This window comes from Falco naumanni, chromosome 4, assembly GCF_017639655.2.
Source record: "Falco naumanni isolate bFalNau1 chromosome 4, bFalNau1.pat, whole genome shotgun sequence".
In the NCBI taxonomy this organism is placed as follows: Eukaryota; Metazoa; Chordata; class Aves; order Falconiformes; family Falconidae; genus Falco; species Falco naumanni.
The window spans coordinates 2,422,702-2,438,110 of NC_054057.1; the positions used below are offsets into that span (position 1 = coordinate 2,422,702).

At 42.4% G+C, this 15,409-nt stretch overlaps 1 protein-coding gene across 4 annotated transcripts in view; it reads right to left on the reverse strand.

The window, feature by feature from the left end:
* SH3BP5 (SH3 domain binding protein 5) overlaps positions 1–15,409 on the reverse strand; it is an 84,682-nt gene that overhangs the window by 45,939 nt on the left and 23,334 nt on the right. For 2 of the 4 annotated variants that reach the window (XM_040590055.1, XM_040590056.1), the window contains exon 2: positions 5,187–5,249. In XM_040590055.1, coding sequence (XP_040445989.1) covers positions 5,187–5,249 — 63 coding nt within the window. Of the gene's footprint in view, positions 1–5,186; positions 5,250–7,365; positions 7,536–15,409 lie in introns of those variants that run through there. The other 2 variants (XM_040590057.1, XM_040590054.1) reach the window with 2 other exon arrangements.

Consider the following 15,409-nt stretch of genomic DNA (forward strand, 5'->3'; position numbering starts at 1 on the left):
TTCAGAGCATCAAACAGGTTAACGGTATTTTTAACATCTATTTTGTGCCTGAGCAATTCAAGTAAACCAGACTGACAACCAAACCTTCAAAACAAAGCGGAAAGAAGGAGTTAAGTAACCTCTCAATTTTTACACATGGGGGAGTTATGCGGGGTTTTTCCCCACACAGCTACTAATTTGGCATCCAAAAACAATAAAAATTGGTATCTGGAAGTTGCTTTAACCTCCTGCTTGCAGACAGTCACAGACTGAGACTAAAAATACACTGGTATATTTAGTTCTATTAGAAGAGGGGAGAGGAAAGCAGACAGGGGACGCACTAGGTACTCCTTCCAAAGCAAGATTTCTCTGCCTAACCCTTCCTCCCTCCCTCAGGCTAGAAACCCATTGCTGCTTCAAGAACAGAAATCAAGTAAAGCCCTTTGACTCACTCAAGCAACAAAATCCTTCCAGAACCACAGCAGAGGAAGGAGCCTTTCTACTCATCCATGGATGGAAGCAAATAACAAGCAATCCACAATGCAGGAGCCATTTCCTACGGAAATAAGTAGATTATAAAGAGACATGGAAAGATTTGTCCTGCTAGTCCTGGACAAATCCATCCTGCATGTAGATCGCACTCCAAAAACCATCTGGAACACCAGCCAGTGAGCTGCTTCTCCATTATCTGTGTACTCTTTTATGGGCATTGGAAAATGCTCCACAGGGATGCTGATAAGGCAGTGGAGGTTTCTACAGATAGATGTTTCCCCAGGCCAAGCAGGTGTGCTCAGAATGAGATTCCTGCCACTAACAGGCCATTTTTCTATAACTTGAAAGATAGAGGATTTTTTTTTAAGTCTATTTAAAATTCTTTGCATGAGAAGTTCAAAAGCTTGAGCTTTACCCCAAACCCAAGTATTTTAGTGAGGAAGTAAGAAGAGCAACTCTAAATAAAACAGTCCTTCCCCTTCTGAGAGGGGTTCAAATGCTGACAAGGCTCACACGTGAAAGAGCACCACAGCTGATACAACCAAAACCAACCCAGGGTGACCTTTAGGATAAAGCCAGGACTAAAAGTAACACAGAGACTTGCAGATGATGACTAGAGGATATAGGCAAACATACAAGAAGGATCCTAACCAGGTCCTACTTAAAACAAGCATGGCTGAAAGCAGCACTGTTCAGCTCTAGTTTTCATATGCAGTCATCTCCCCTTACAAGCACTGGCAAGCTCATAGCTCCAGCAACACAAAAACTCTAAGAAAAAACACATTCGAGATAGCTGGGATTCCAGTGGTAATTTTAACGGTATGTGCTGTGTTTCTCCTCCCTGCAATGTTGCCAGAGGGTCCCTGGGTAAATTTGTTACATCTGAACTGTACTTTCCAGAGCCAGCCAAAGACGTGCATGAGTTAGCTGGACAGGCAAGTCATGCACATTTGTTAAGTACGTTTGCAACTCACATGAGGTTCAGATGGAGGTGCATTTCCAATAAACAGGAAAAAAGCTCAGATAGCAAGGCGCCACTCTAACTTGCATTTGGCCAAAACATACTTGTACCTCCACTGCAAGATGTTTCCCCCACCTCCTCACAGACACTTCACAAACATAAACAGGGACATTAGCAAAGCCAAGTGTTAAATCCCTCAGAGGACCCTTATCATCCTTTTGCCGTGTCAGTAATGTTCAGTGTTGCACTTAGTATGAGCAGCATTATGGATTTTAAATCAAGCCTAATCAAAGATTCATTAACAGGCAATACATTAACGCAACACGTAACTACCAGCCACTCAGTGCCCTTTAGCAGCTCCACAACTCCTGAACAGGCTGTGAGCATCATCAGGTCAGGATATTTCTCCAGGGTTTAACAGGATAGGTCAACAGAGAAAAAAAATGAGTAATTATATCAAGTAAAAGAATAGATGCAGCCAACTTCAACATATCTGTTCAAGTCATGCCATGCATGTAAATCCACCCCTCCCACAGGTGGCTTGGGTGCAGAACTTATTTTAAAAGATAGAAAGCAGCAGGTTGCTCAACTTAAAACAGATCATACAGCAGTTCAGGTGCAGAGCATCTTTAAAAAAAAATGGCAGGCTGATCAACTTAAAACCAGAATTCTACATTTTATCACCTCTGTGAGCAGCAAATGCCAACTCTACATCGTTCAAACACAGACTGTGTCTGTGGCTGCACCAAGAAAAATCCTAGAAGCCTCTACTGATTTCAGCCCCGTAACATTTTCATTGGGTAAAGCTGCATTTTTACTGCCATTTTGCAGATGTAGACCTGAGGCAAGAACAAAAGCATGGAAGCATTTAATCACGACAGTCTTTTTTTCCAGTTAATGGGAACTGGAGACAGTCAGCAGTCCCATTTAGAGTGACTCGTGCAAAGCTACAGGAAGTCCAGAACTGACTTGCAGTACTTAGATGCCACAAGGTTACTCTTCCTGCTAATCAGAGAGTACATCAAGTCACAAAAACATGGGTGACTTTTTCTGAACTTCCTTCAAAGAAGTATACCTTCTACTCAAATGCTCCCACTGCTTTTCCAGATTATTCTGGGCAAAAATTCAACAGCGGGAACGTATGGACCACAAAGTAATGCTACAGGAAGCTGGCAATCAGCATCTTGCACTGTAAATAGCCTAATGAAACTGTCTATGCTCCCATTGAAGTCAACTACGATCAGATATTGAAAAGACGAAGAAAATAATAATAGAAGAACAGGATAAATGTAACTTCATTGTTTGGTTAAAAAAAACCAAACACATCTTTCATCTTATGAAATACCTTGCAACAGCAGCAAGACCACCAATTAGGAAGGAAAACAAAGCAGCTAGTAACAGCCAAAATAGCAAATCTTCACAAGCAAACTCAACACGGCTTTCCCAGAAGCCCACATTTTCAGCAGCATTCAAGGATTTTGGACATCTGAAGCAGAATTATACCAGTTCTAAACTCCCTCTTCCAAACTCTGGATTTATCCTGTAAGGCTGCTTGGCAAAGCTTTCTTTCCTTGTCCAGAGTACAAATGCAGGGATTTTCTTCTAACCACAAGTGCTGGTTTGGTGTTTCTTTAGTATCTTTCCTCCAGAAAGGTCTTTAGTCCATTTAAAATGCATTTATCAACATATATATAAATTAAGCCTTGCTTACATAGAATCACAGAATTATTTAGGTTGGAAAAGACCTTTAAGATCAAGTCCAACCGTTAACCTCATCCAACTGCATTTGTCCTCAAAATTTAAGCAGATCAAAAGTAACGAAAATCTTTCCAGACTAGAAATTATGCAGCTGCATGATACCACAAACTGGTTTCAATTCAGTAGGATTTTTGGATGAAAAGCAAAGAGGAAACATTCATTAAAGCCTACTGTTGATTACATTTCAACTTAATTCCATCAAAGACTGCTTACAGTAAGTACTACAGACAGATCTGCAGTAAACATTTAATGACATAGAGGTAGAAAGAATCATATAATCATTCCCTGCACTATCTGACACCTAGTATTTCTTATACTAAGTAAGCAACAATGTAAGATCAAGCTAATGTGGAAACACTGCTCTTATTTACAATGATATATCCAGGAGCCTTTCAGCCTTTAGAGCTCAGCATGTGTCACACATTCAGTAGCTACAAATCTCCAGGCTCTACAAACACTTGAACACATGAATAATTTTAATCAAGCAGTAAAATCCCATCTTAAGTCATTGGGACTTATTTCATGAGTATGCATTTGCATTATTATTACTATTCTGTTTCTTAATACATCCTCAGTGCAAGGTTATGACAAGATTAATGAAATCTAGGCACCTATCCATAGCTACATCTTTCAATTTCAGTATCTCAGCATGAAATAAGGAGACTGAAAACATACATAATTATTTTTTTCCAATGTATGTATATAGTCCTGAAGTCCATTTAATTGGTTTTGTTGCAGACTAGCATACTGACTTTTAAAGTTCACTCATAAAATTGAAACCAAGCTAGTGACACTGAACAGTTTTCACAGCTGAAATATAATTTAATTTCGCATAACAAATTGCTCTCCATTCCACTAAGTTTATTTGCCAATAAATTTATGATCTACATGCCACAAAGCACAGAAAATACAAACAGGTAAGGACACGAAAATAGCCACATGACAAGGCTGCTTTGTTTCCAAAGAAGCTCATAACCCTGTATTCTGTTTGGTACACGCAGTTGGATAGTGTATTTTTAAATACTACCAGTAACCATCCCATGCTCCAGGTACCCATCTCATGAAAACACACATACGGGGCAGGGGGAATCAACACAGACTTTGACATTTTGAAGATGCAGACAGAAATCTATAGATATACCTTTAGAGTAAGTTCATCACTGCAATCTCAGCATGTTTTGATACAGCATCCAAAATACTGTAATGTTATCAAAATTATTAGGATGTAAAGTAGTAGCATTTTATACCAGTTTTACTTCAGCAGTATATTCATCTTACACTTCCACTGGCTTTATCATCTTTGTTTTGCAGTTAACAAAATAAAATTTAGACACACAAGTAGGACAGTTTGTTTTGATTTGTTATTAGACCAATAATGCAGAGCCTTCCAGAATAGCTGAAGCTCAAATTTGGGACTTTAGAAACAATTTCTTCAGAAGTTTCCATTAGATTTTTAAGTGTCCAAGAAAACCTCTTTTTCCAACTAGGAAGTCTTTTCCTTCAACTCCTTCTACTTTCCTTACTCTGAAAATAATGACAAAAAAGGCAAATCTAACAAGCTAAAAAAATAACCACTAAGGAGGAGATCCTGGCAGGTAATTGTACGGCAAAGACTTCTTAACCAAATAAACTTTCACTGTCTGTTATGTCAAGAACACAAACCCAAAACAGCAACTTGTAAAAACAGAACTTGTCTAAGTTTAGTTTCAAAACCTGAAAATAGGGTTTGTCCAGGGCTCCGGGGGGGGGGGGGGGGGGGGGGTGGGGGGGAGGGGCCGTGTCAGCGATGGAGGCGCATAGGGTTCTCTACATATGGTTTGTACACTGTCAGTATCCCTCTGCCCTCTCCCTTTCTGTTCCAGCTGTTAGCTCAAGTCACACCTTTAAAATAAATCATCACCATGGCACAATTCAGGAGGGAACCTATGCAAATACTGTTCTGTTGCTCACAAAATCCAACATGCACAGAAGAAAAATGCAAGGATGAATTCTGTACCTCCAGCTCCGTCTCTCTGCGATTGATATCATCTGTAGATTGATTTAGTTTTTCCAGTTCCCCCTAGAAAGAAAGAAAGAAAGAAAGAAAAGTCAAATGCATCTTAAGAAATCAGGGGGAAAAAAGTGTCTGAGAAGGCTCATTCTGCATCCTCACTGAAAGCTTACAAGGGCTGTGGCTTACAAATACAGTGAAAAGAGGAAGCCTTGAGACATTTAGAATAACTTTGCCACTGGTATTCTAGTTTGCAACTTAAAAGAAAAATAATCAGAGAAGCTCTATAGTTTTATTTTAAGGCACCACATTTCCTGTTCTGGCTTATTCCTTGCTATGAAAAATAAACATAAAGGTACAGTAAATTCTGTCTTGTTAATCAATATAGTCAGTATCTGCTACTTTCCAGTGAGATACACACAGTCCTCAGAAGTATTAACATAAAGTTAGTACTATCACAGGAGACATACAATGAAAGAACAGCACTGATAAAAAACATGTTTTGCAGCACAAGAGGCATTTTACTCTGGATTTTGGCAAACCATTTTATAACACAAGCAGTCAATGGGACATACGATTATGTTTATTCAGTCTGCCTTAGCGCCAACACTTTGATCTCTTAACAGTAAAAACAAAGGTGTTAAAGCCCTTGAATAAATATTTACTAGAGGTGGTGTTGGCATGAATGAAGTTACTGTAAAAACAAAGCTCATTCTTAATGACTTTCTTATGACAAAATGCAACCCTCAGGAGTGGACTCCCAATAGCCTTCATTTGATCAACATGTTACTTCATGTGAGATCCTACAATTTCAACAGGAATGTTTGCTAAAGCAAACATTTCATTTTCAACCAGTGTAACAGAATCTACCTTGAAATGTTTAGCTGTATAAACCAACCACTGTAAATTGATTGTAACTTGAGCAATTTCCCACTAGACTACAAGAACAACTCTGGGTACAATCAGAAAGGAATTAACTGCAACGGTTCGGTTCTCTTATCCTTGGAGGTCAGATTTCATTTCCAGCTCCTAGGATTTGGAAGATACATATTTGCCCATGTTTTCTGAAACAGACACTCATACATGAATTACCTAATTGCCTTTTACTGTATGGTTAAGAATGTTACAGCTCTGACAGAGGCAGACCTAGCAGCCTATTTCTTCAACCAAACAGGAAACTCAAGAAAAACACTGTTTCTACAAAAAAGTGCCAATCAGGTATATGGACAGCTGTGCAAGCTGAGGAACCTAAAGTCAAAATTTATCAAAAGGCACTAACAGATCTCAGCTTCTCAAAATCAAGGCAGTAACAGGCTCGCTTTTGGCTAAGGGCCTTGCTCTATGTAACCATGTTTTGTGAATTTTGCAATTGCTCTGCTTGGCCCTGGAAAAGAAATGCTCACGATGGAGAAAAGAATTACAGCATGGAGGGCCCTAAGCCAAGAATCCATCCTCTCAGCAATGTACACACATGCTTATATTCACTTATGACAAACAGTCCCAGCAACACTGGAGGCAAGAGCCATAAATCTGCAGAGACCTAAAAATACATTTCATTTCAGGGGCCACAGCGTGCTGAAGTTTGCACCAGGCAATTGGTCAAGACATGATTTTTTGGGAGAAAAGCTTTGTTTAGAAACCATGCAAGAATAAAAAGCATTTCAGAAAGTATTCATAGAGAGAATTTACCACCTTCCACTAAAACTCCATTTTTAAGCAAGTAAGAATAATTTTTAAAAAATAATCTGTGCTTTCCCCCATTTACGAATTTCTGAGTATCAGCCCTGTTTCACGAGCAAGGTCACGCTGTCATGGTCAAAAGTAAAAAGGGAGGGGGATTTCATTAGGAGAAGGAAGGACGCCCAACGGAGCCCGGCGCAGAGCGCTGCCCGGGGCCGCACGGTAACAAAGGGCTGGGGCGCCCCGGGGCCGCTTCCCCCCACACCCGGCGGGCGCCGAGACACCCGGGGCTGCTCTGCACCGCCGCTAGGCACCGGCAAACGTATACATAAATATATATATGTGTGTGTGTGTCTATATGTATGTACGTATGCACTAAAACCCAAAAATAACACAACATAAAAGGCAATCATTGTAACAGTTATTATATAAATTATATACACATTAAAATACATTTTAAAATTAAGCCCTCCCGGAAAGACAGGCAAGGCGCGGCGGCCCTCACCTGGATGCGGGGGTCCACCTCCTCCTCCTCGGGGCGCGGGCCCTCCTCGGCGGCGCGGCCGCGCCTGCCCCCCGGCTCCATGGCGGCGGCTGCCGGTACCTCCCGTTCCGCCGCCGCTGCCGGCTCCGGCTCCTGCTCGGGCAGCTCGGCCGCCCCGGCCCCGCCTCCGGGGGGAACCCCTCCCTCCGCACAGCGCCCCCGTCTCTTTGTGCATTCGCACCGCACGGAGGAAATGAGCGAAAAACTGCGGGGTTTCTTTTTTTTAACCCTTCTCCCCCCCCCCCCCCCCCCTTTTTTTTTTTGTGTGTGTCAGTGCTTGCATTTTGTCATGCTCGGTGCTCACCCCGCCATCCTCCCCGCCGGGCAGACCAAATGCACGCAACTGCAGTGCATGAAACCAAAATGAGTAGTTTCAGGTGCAGAGAAATGCTAACCATACCTTGGCGTGCCTTTTTTCTTTCTTCCCCCTCACCCCCCGCCTTGTTGTGGTATATTCTCTTTTTCAGGCTCTGCTGGGGGCTGACATGTCTATGGAGAAAAAAAGGGGAGAGAAAAGGAGGAGATAAAAATACTAAAATCACTTTTAACAACCTTGAAAATTCAAATGAAACCCAGATTTCTGTTGCATGGCAGCTAGGCAAGCTACTATTGTACTGGATGCTGCAGAAAAAGACACATTAAAGACATATCCTTCTGCTGTCAGTAAAAAGAAACTTCTTGCTAGAAGCATGGATTCTATGTATATGCATGGCCCCTGGCCAGCAGAGCACTTCAGATTAGGGTCGCCTTAACCACAGGGACAGGGCCCAAACTGGCACCTGAACACTAAAAGGGTAAGAGTGGGCAACCCTTCTGCCTAGCAGTGTACCAGCAGGAGCGGGCTGCAGCACCTCTTCATTTTGCTAGCCTCAGTAACCCCTTCTGTGGGCTGCAGTGAATAAATAAAATTTTAAACAATTTATTTTTCTTCCCTTCTCACAACAACTCCAGAGAGAGACAAACAGCGCATTCCTACACCAGTGAAATGAAAAAACATGATGCTTTCTTTGTCTTTTCCCTCCGCAAGAGGGAAAGCAGTCCCACCAAAGCACATGGGCCAGGCTACCCACATCGGAAAAACAAGGCAAGAAGTGACAACTGGCTGAGCCAAGGCCCTTCCTCAAATCACACCAACCACACTGAACTACTTCCTCGCTCCCTCTGGGTGGATAACAAGTCATTTCAAACAGATGAGGACTATATCTCCACCCTAAAAGTATCACTTTTGATTTAACCCCATTTTTGTTTGAAACCTCCTCAAAAGATTAAAAAAAAAAATTAGATGTGGGGAAGACACTTCCTTTGTGAGTCTGAAGATGAACAATATCTCAGCAAAGCACAAGAAGATAAAAATTCACATTCCTATGGTAAAAAAGGAGGCAAAAGAAAAGCTGTCAAGCAACTGGGGGGTGTGGGGATGGGGAGGAGGGGTGTGGATGGAAGAGTGGCACAAACATTTGAAAATAGTATAAACATGCAAAGTGACACCAACAAACTAAAATAATCAAGGAACAGAGGAGGTGTTGCAAAAACACAGAAGGGTTGTTTGCAACATCTTCATTTCTCACAGTAAAAGAAACCATGTAAAGGGGGGGGGGGGGGGGGCAGGGAACACAAATCCACAAAAGCCAAGTGTTCTACTGCTCTCCATTAAGGGAATTCAATATGTACACACAGCCAGAGGTCCCTAGGGCCCTGGCATCTCTCATCCCGTGTACTTGTGGCTTGTGCCAAGACTGTTGTGGTCAAATGTCCAAAGTTCTCATCACCCTAAAAGAGCACAAAACCCATCAAGCAGTATATGGAAGAGTTAATGCTGGCAATCCCGCTGTTATCACTTATATTTCTAGAAAACAAGGCTATGTAAACCAGCTACAGCAACTATGCCACGTTTCTCCAAAACCTACACAACCTGCCCCACAGCAATGTCACGCAAAGCACTACTCAGTACTTGGGGTGCAGAAATGCTCTCCCCAAGGCATTTATAATGTTTGTGTGAGGACTCTGTTTCTCCATTGCCACCAAGACAGTCCCCATGATTGTCACAGCTCAAAAAACCTCCAGCCAAATTCATCAGCCTGCTACTATCAAGGCAGAGCAAGCTGTTTCTCTCCTTCAGTCATACAGCGGAATTAGCGTGTTGGGAGAGCTGCCTGCAGAGCTTGGCACTGTGCAAGAGATGGTATGAATATACAGGCCCCTTTCCCCACAGCCCTAAAATCACACACAGAGCACCAAGGCCGTTGAGATCATTTTATATTAAACCAATACATCTGAAAGGTTTATTAAAAAAAATGCTGAAGAATGCACAGGCCACATGTCTGTCATCACTGCAGACATCACTAAGGCATTAGCAGAAAAATGGCCCTAAGGGAGAAATTTGACAGAAAAGGGAAAGGGAGACTATTCAGTACACATGAAGATCAATAAAAGACTCCAGAATATTATTTGCATGCTCAGTTCCTTCTCTTCCCCATGAAATAGTTTTGGCTGAAACCAGTCACATGGAAAGGGTGGCAGAGCCCCAGCAGTATCCGAGGGACAATCCTGCACAGCACACAGGCAAGCTTCATGCTTGAGGGCACACTCAGCAAGATTGCCAACACCAAGCAGTGTTGACACACTGGAGGGAAGGGTTGCTATCCAGAGGAACCTTGACAGGCTTGAGGTGAGCCTGTGCAAACCTCATGGAGTTCAACAAGGTCAAGTGTAAGGTCCTAAAAGTAGGTTGGGGCAATCCTGAGCACAAATACAGGCTGGGCAGAAAATGAACTGAGAGCAACCCTGAGAAGAAAGACTTGGGGGTGCTGGTGGACAAGAAACTCAACATGACCTGGCAATGAGCGTTTGCTGCCCAGAAAGCCAACCATATCCTGGGCTGCATCAAAAAAAGCATGGACAGCAGGTTGAAGGAGGTGATTCTTCCCCTCTATTCCATTCTCCTGAGACCCCACCTGGACTACTGCATTCACCTCTGGAGCCCCCAACATAAGGATATGGACCTGCTGGAGCAAGTCCAGAGGAGGGCCACAAGGATGATCAGAGGGCTGGAGCACCTCTCCTATGACAACAAGCTGACAGAGGTGGGATTGTTCAGCATGGAGAAAAGGTGGGTTCAGGGAGACCTTATAGCAAACCTCCAGTACCTAAAGGGGGCCTGCAAGAAAGCTGGAGAGGGACTTCCTACAATGCCATGCAGTGACAGGACAAGGGGTAATGGCTTGAGGCTGAAAGAGGGTAGATTTAGATTAGATACAGGGAAGAAACTCTTTCCTGTGAGGGTGGCAAGATACTGAAACAAGTTGCCCAGAGAAGCTGTGGTTCCCCCTGCCTGGAAGTGTTCCAGGCCAGGCTGGATGGGGCTTTGAGCAACCTGGTCTAGTGGAAGGTGTCCCTGCCCATGGCAGGGGGATTGGAACTAGGTGATATTTAAGGTCCATTCCAACCCAAACCATTCTGTGATTCTATGCTCTGCTTAAGTCCATACGGTTCAATAAGTCAACTGTGGACAATGGCGTTTGGGCATTACTTTTGCCAAGTCATGAGTGATCTCATCCCAGAAAATCTCTCCTACGTCATCTGTTAAACGCCAGACACCTCCCCAGCCACACTCCACTCCCAGAAAGCTAGTCATACTGACCTTTTTGCTTCCCCCACAGGTCCCATATGCACTAAGGTGGCTGCGTAAAGCCTGCATGAGGCTTGACTGAGACAGTCTGTGCTTTCTCCTGTATCAATATTTCAAAATCCTGGTCCTACACATTCAATATTTGAACAAAGCAAAGTGAAGTTCAGGCAGAAAGAAACAGCTTGCTTTTTCACTAATGGGATTCCAGAGTGGGCACAATAGAGAATTAGCCCAGACCTGCCAGGCCAGGCTGCAGCTTGACAAAAGCTATGCTGGAGATGATACAGCTCACCAAAAAAGCACAAGGAAGGTACCGTTGCAGGAAAAGCCATGATCCAAGTTACTTGAACAACCAATTTAACTGCTCCAGGCAACACCTCTGTGTTGTGACATAACAGCAGGTATTTGGGGTACAAGCCTTATTAACAGCAGATACTGGAGCATGGAAAATCCTGACCAAAGATGACGCTCTGGCCAAGAGCACTGCTACACTCTTACTTTTGGGGGAAGCTGCTAGGTAACCTCAGGTTTTGGTCCCATGGAAATCCTCAGTGTACAGGCAGCATTTGGCTGGGGAAAGATGGAAACATATGTACCTTAAGGGAAGAGTACAGAGAGGAATTCTCTCCCTCGTTCTGGAGGATGGTTTGTACATTAGGTATTACATCTCTGAATAGACACTGGGGAACTAGAAGTTGCATTTTAAATAAAATCAGCTGGGAAGAACTATGCATCAGTGAAGAATTGCTTGGGGAAACATACTAATAACAGTAGTTAATTTAGGGGGGAAGAAATCAAAGGGAATGAATAGTGTAATTTTACATATATTTTATAATGGTAGATCCTGAATGGATTTTAAGGATGGGTTGGGGTTTTTTCCAAATCTCATCCTACATTAAAATTTCTGCTCATACTTGCCCTCAAAGCTTGCTTCTGCCCAAGCACTAGAGGCAAAGGCCTAAAATACAAATCAAAGTTGCACTTCCTTCCTCAGAAGCAATTTGAACACTGATAGCATACTGAGCAGAGTTCAGGACTAATTAACACACATTTGATTACCAAAGACACATTTGCAGTTCATGGAAACCTTTGTGGAGAAAACAGCCTGAGAGACAAAGCCTTGCTTACAGAATACTGCCTCTGTGAAAAATTCTGCTTTCATTGATAGCCATGCTAGATGCTAACTTCCCATTGGCCTCAAATATTGAAGCACTGTTGCAATTTGGTTTTAAATAATTCACCATCAAACACAGAAGAAGTACAGAGAGTCCAATTCTAAGGAGAAAAAAAAGCACATAAAACATGGCCCCCAAAATATATTTACAAGCATAAAATCCTTCATGTAATTTCTTAACTGAATTAATCCTGAAAACCAGTTTACCACAATGACTTTTGCAATGTTACACCAGAAATTAGTTTAGCTTAGGAATTGTCTCATTTAAAAACAAACCCACCATCTCACTCTTCCAAACTGCAGCAAAGACATTGCTCTGTCAACAATCAAACCCCATATGCTTTGCTGGTTTTCAGAAGTATATTGCACATGTTAGAAACATTTTTAAACATGAAGTAGGATCTCACCCACAGTCACAGTACATTGGAAGATCTGGTCCTCCATATCTTAATCTTTGATAAGAGGCTAAGCACATACATTTTTTTGAGATATGCACCGCATTTATGGAAGACTTTTAACTCCCTGGATGCACATGCAGGGTATTAAATGCTTAAAAAGTGGTCAGAATCAAAACTTCCTTTGGCTTATTTCTCAAGCAAATTTTCATGCTTCCATACCCACAATGGCTGCAGTATGTTTGTGCTCTGCATTTTAGGAAGTGCTAAAAATCAATTATCTTTTTTACTCCAGTTTGAAAGATGCTATCACCTTGTGAACTTGCATACAAATGATGCACACAAAGACACGTTAATGGAGCCTGAGCATCTACAATTACAAACAATTGGAATTTCCCCACCTACAAGGAACGTATTCAAGAAAAAGCTACATCCCAAAATACCCTTTAATTTCACTTCTTTTTAACAAGCACCATTTAAGGATGATTAAAACTGCCGTCTAGGCTTCACAGGGCTACAAAGAAAGCAAGCTTATTTACAGAGGTACAATCTATTTTCTAGCCCCATTAATCTTAGTATCTTTCACAACAACTAGGTACAAGGATTATTAGCAAAATTACCTGCTGGGCCAATTTTGCCTGGATATGCATTTATATTCCATGAGCTACTTCTCTTATTACTCTGAAGCCTGATATTGATGACGCTTTACACAGACAGTGTGAGTGCAATATAGTTTTTATATATATACACACTCATGTATACTATGAAATATATATAGATAGATATATATAAATGCATGACTAACAGCTTGATGAATTTCCCTACTTATTGTTGTTTCACTGGGAAAGAACCACCATCATCCCAGGACTTATCTTCTCCTCCTCCAAGCTGTCTTTTGGCAAGGTGGGTGGAATTTCCCACTGGAAACCACCAGTAAACAACACTACATCTGCAGAGCAGCAGAGTAGTCCCACTGCTCATCTGGCCAAAATGCAGCGTGTGCTGCTTTTGCAGATTTAGAAAATAGAAGAATAACATGAGACTATTCCTCAGATCTGCTACTGAAAGATAAGGAAGATCCCTTTTACGGTGCTTTATACTTGAACAGGGTAAAACCCTACACTGCAACCTTTTAAGCTGAATATATCCACTGAGGTTCCCAGCCCTGCTCTCTTTCCTTGATAAGTAGTCTCCCATCAGTTTCAACAGGAGCAGGATCAAATGCAAAGGTGTTTAGTCTGCACTTGCCCTGTGACAGCCAAAATGAGATGCAAGTGCCACTCTCTTCTAACCAGCCTGACAACTCAGTAATGTTTCTGCAGTGGTGTGGATACACCACTGCTATTCAGAACAAAACCACCCACCCTCATCTTTTATTCCTTATACTTAGATATCTATGCAAACCACATTTAAAATATTTATTTAAAGAACCACCTCTAATTCCCAAATAACATGAGCCACATGCAAGAATACATCTCATTTTTCCAGTCTTTTGTTTATGTTCATACTGATGCCATATTGGTGACTACTTAACTATATTATTAGGTTTCTCACGGGTAGATTTAAAGGATAAAATCCCCTCACTGGTCTCTTGCCACCAGCCTACACTGCTCAGGATACCAGACACAACACTGACAGATGAAGGCAGAGTCCCTGCAACGCAGCACTATGAAAACCACAAAAATATAATGACAAACAAGAAACTCCAGGTAGTGAAGTTCCTGTGGGTCTGGTGCAGGGTATTCATGTGTCCAGTGTACTTGAGTGAGATCCATGCACGTTGCTCAAAGGTGGCAGTTTCCACAACCCTTCCCTCACACAGCATGGCTCCTCTATGCACTAAGCACAGAGCCAGCCATTTTCCAGCTCACCGGGGAAGGGTCTCCTTATGCCTCCCAGTCACAGGCAAAGCTCTTGAGAGGTGCTTCCTGACACTGTTCACGGGCACCTTCCCTCTGCCAGTGAGGAATCTCCTGCAGAGCAAAGCTACCTCATGCATGCAGGCTGTACCACAGCTCTGTGCAAAAGCAACCTGGTATCCACTGAAAGGTCTCTGACCACAGACTTCACTTCTTAGTAATCTTGCTATCGGACAGGAAATTCACCCATATCCTATCTTAAGCTACTGAGCACACATTAACTAACACGTGAGTCTCCAGAACACCTTTCATCAGAGCATCTCAGAGCATTCCTTCAAGCATCAGCTATCCAGGGAAGCTTTCCCTTTGGATTCCTACACAAATCCCATTTCTTACAGGTGCTAATTGATTAAACAGAGGGAAACAGCACAGAGGTTTCAAGTACAACGATGGCCCAGAGGATCAGGGAAACAGACACCTGTTCAAAATGGGCTTTCAAACAGAAACCTGAGTAGACTGGGTAGCTACAGGAAGATTTGGGACTTCATTACCATCATGACCAGTCAAGTACAGAGAAAAGGTAGAACCCTGATCTATATTTAGAGAAACAAAAGACAGGAGCTGGCAACCAAAGGGGATCTCCTGCCTCAGAGTTGTGAAGGCAGACTAGAAGCCAAGAGGAAAACAGCTGGGAAGCCCAGAGGAAAACAGCTGGGAAGCCCAGAGATGGGGACAGGCCCTTTCACAGCCAAGCCCCATTAGCAAGCTATTAAGAAAGGTCTTTGCACGAGGTCTCGAGTGACAGGAGAAACAGGAATGTTTTTTCTGCCCTCCTCTTTAGTTACCTTTCCAGGCCTGTTATAGCCTAATTTACCTTGTGCTAGAAAATATGAGCTTATCAAATACCTAAATAGAGAAAAAAATATCAGTTTAACAAATTTGAGTTTGA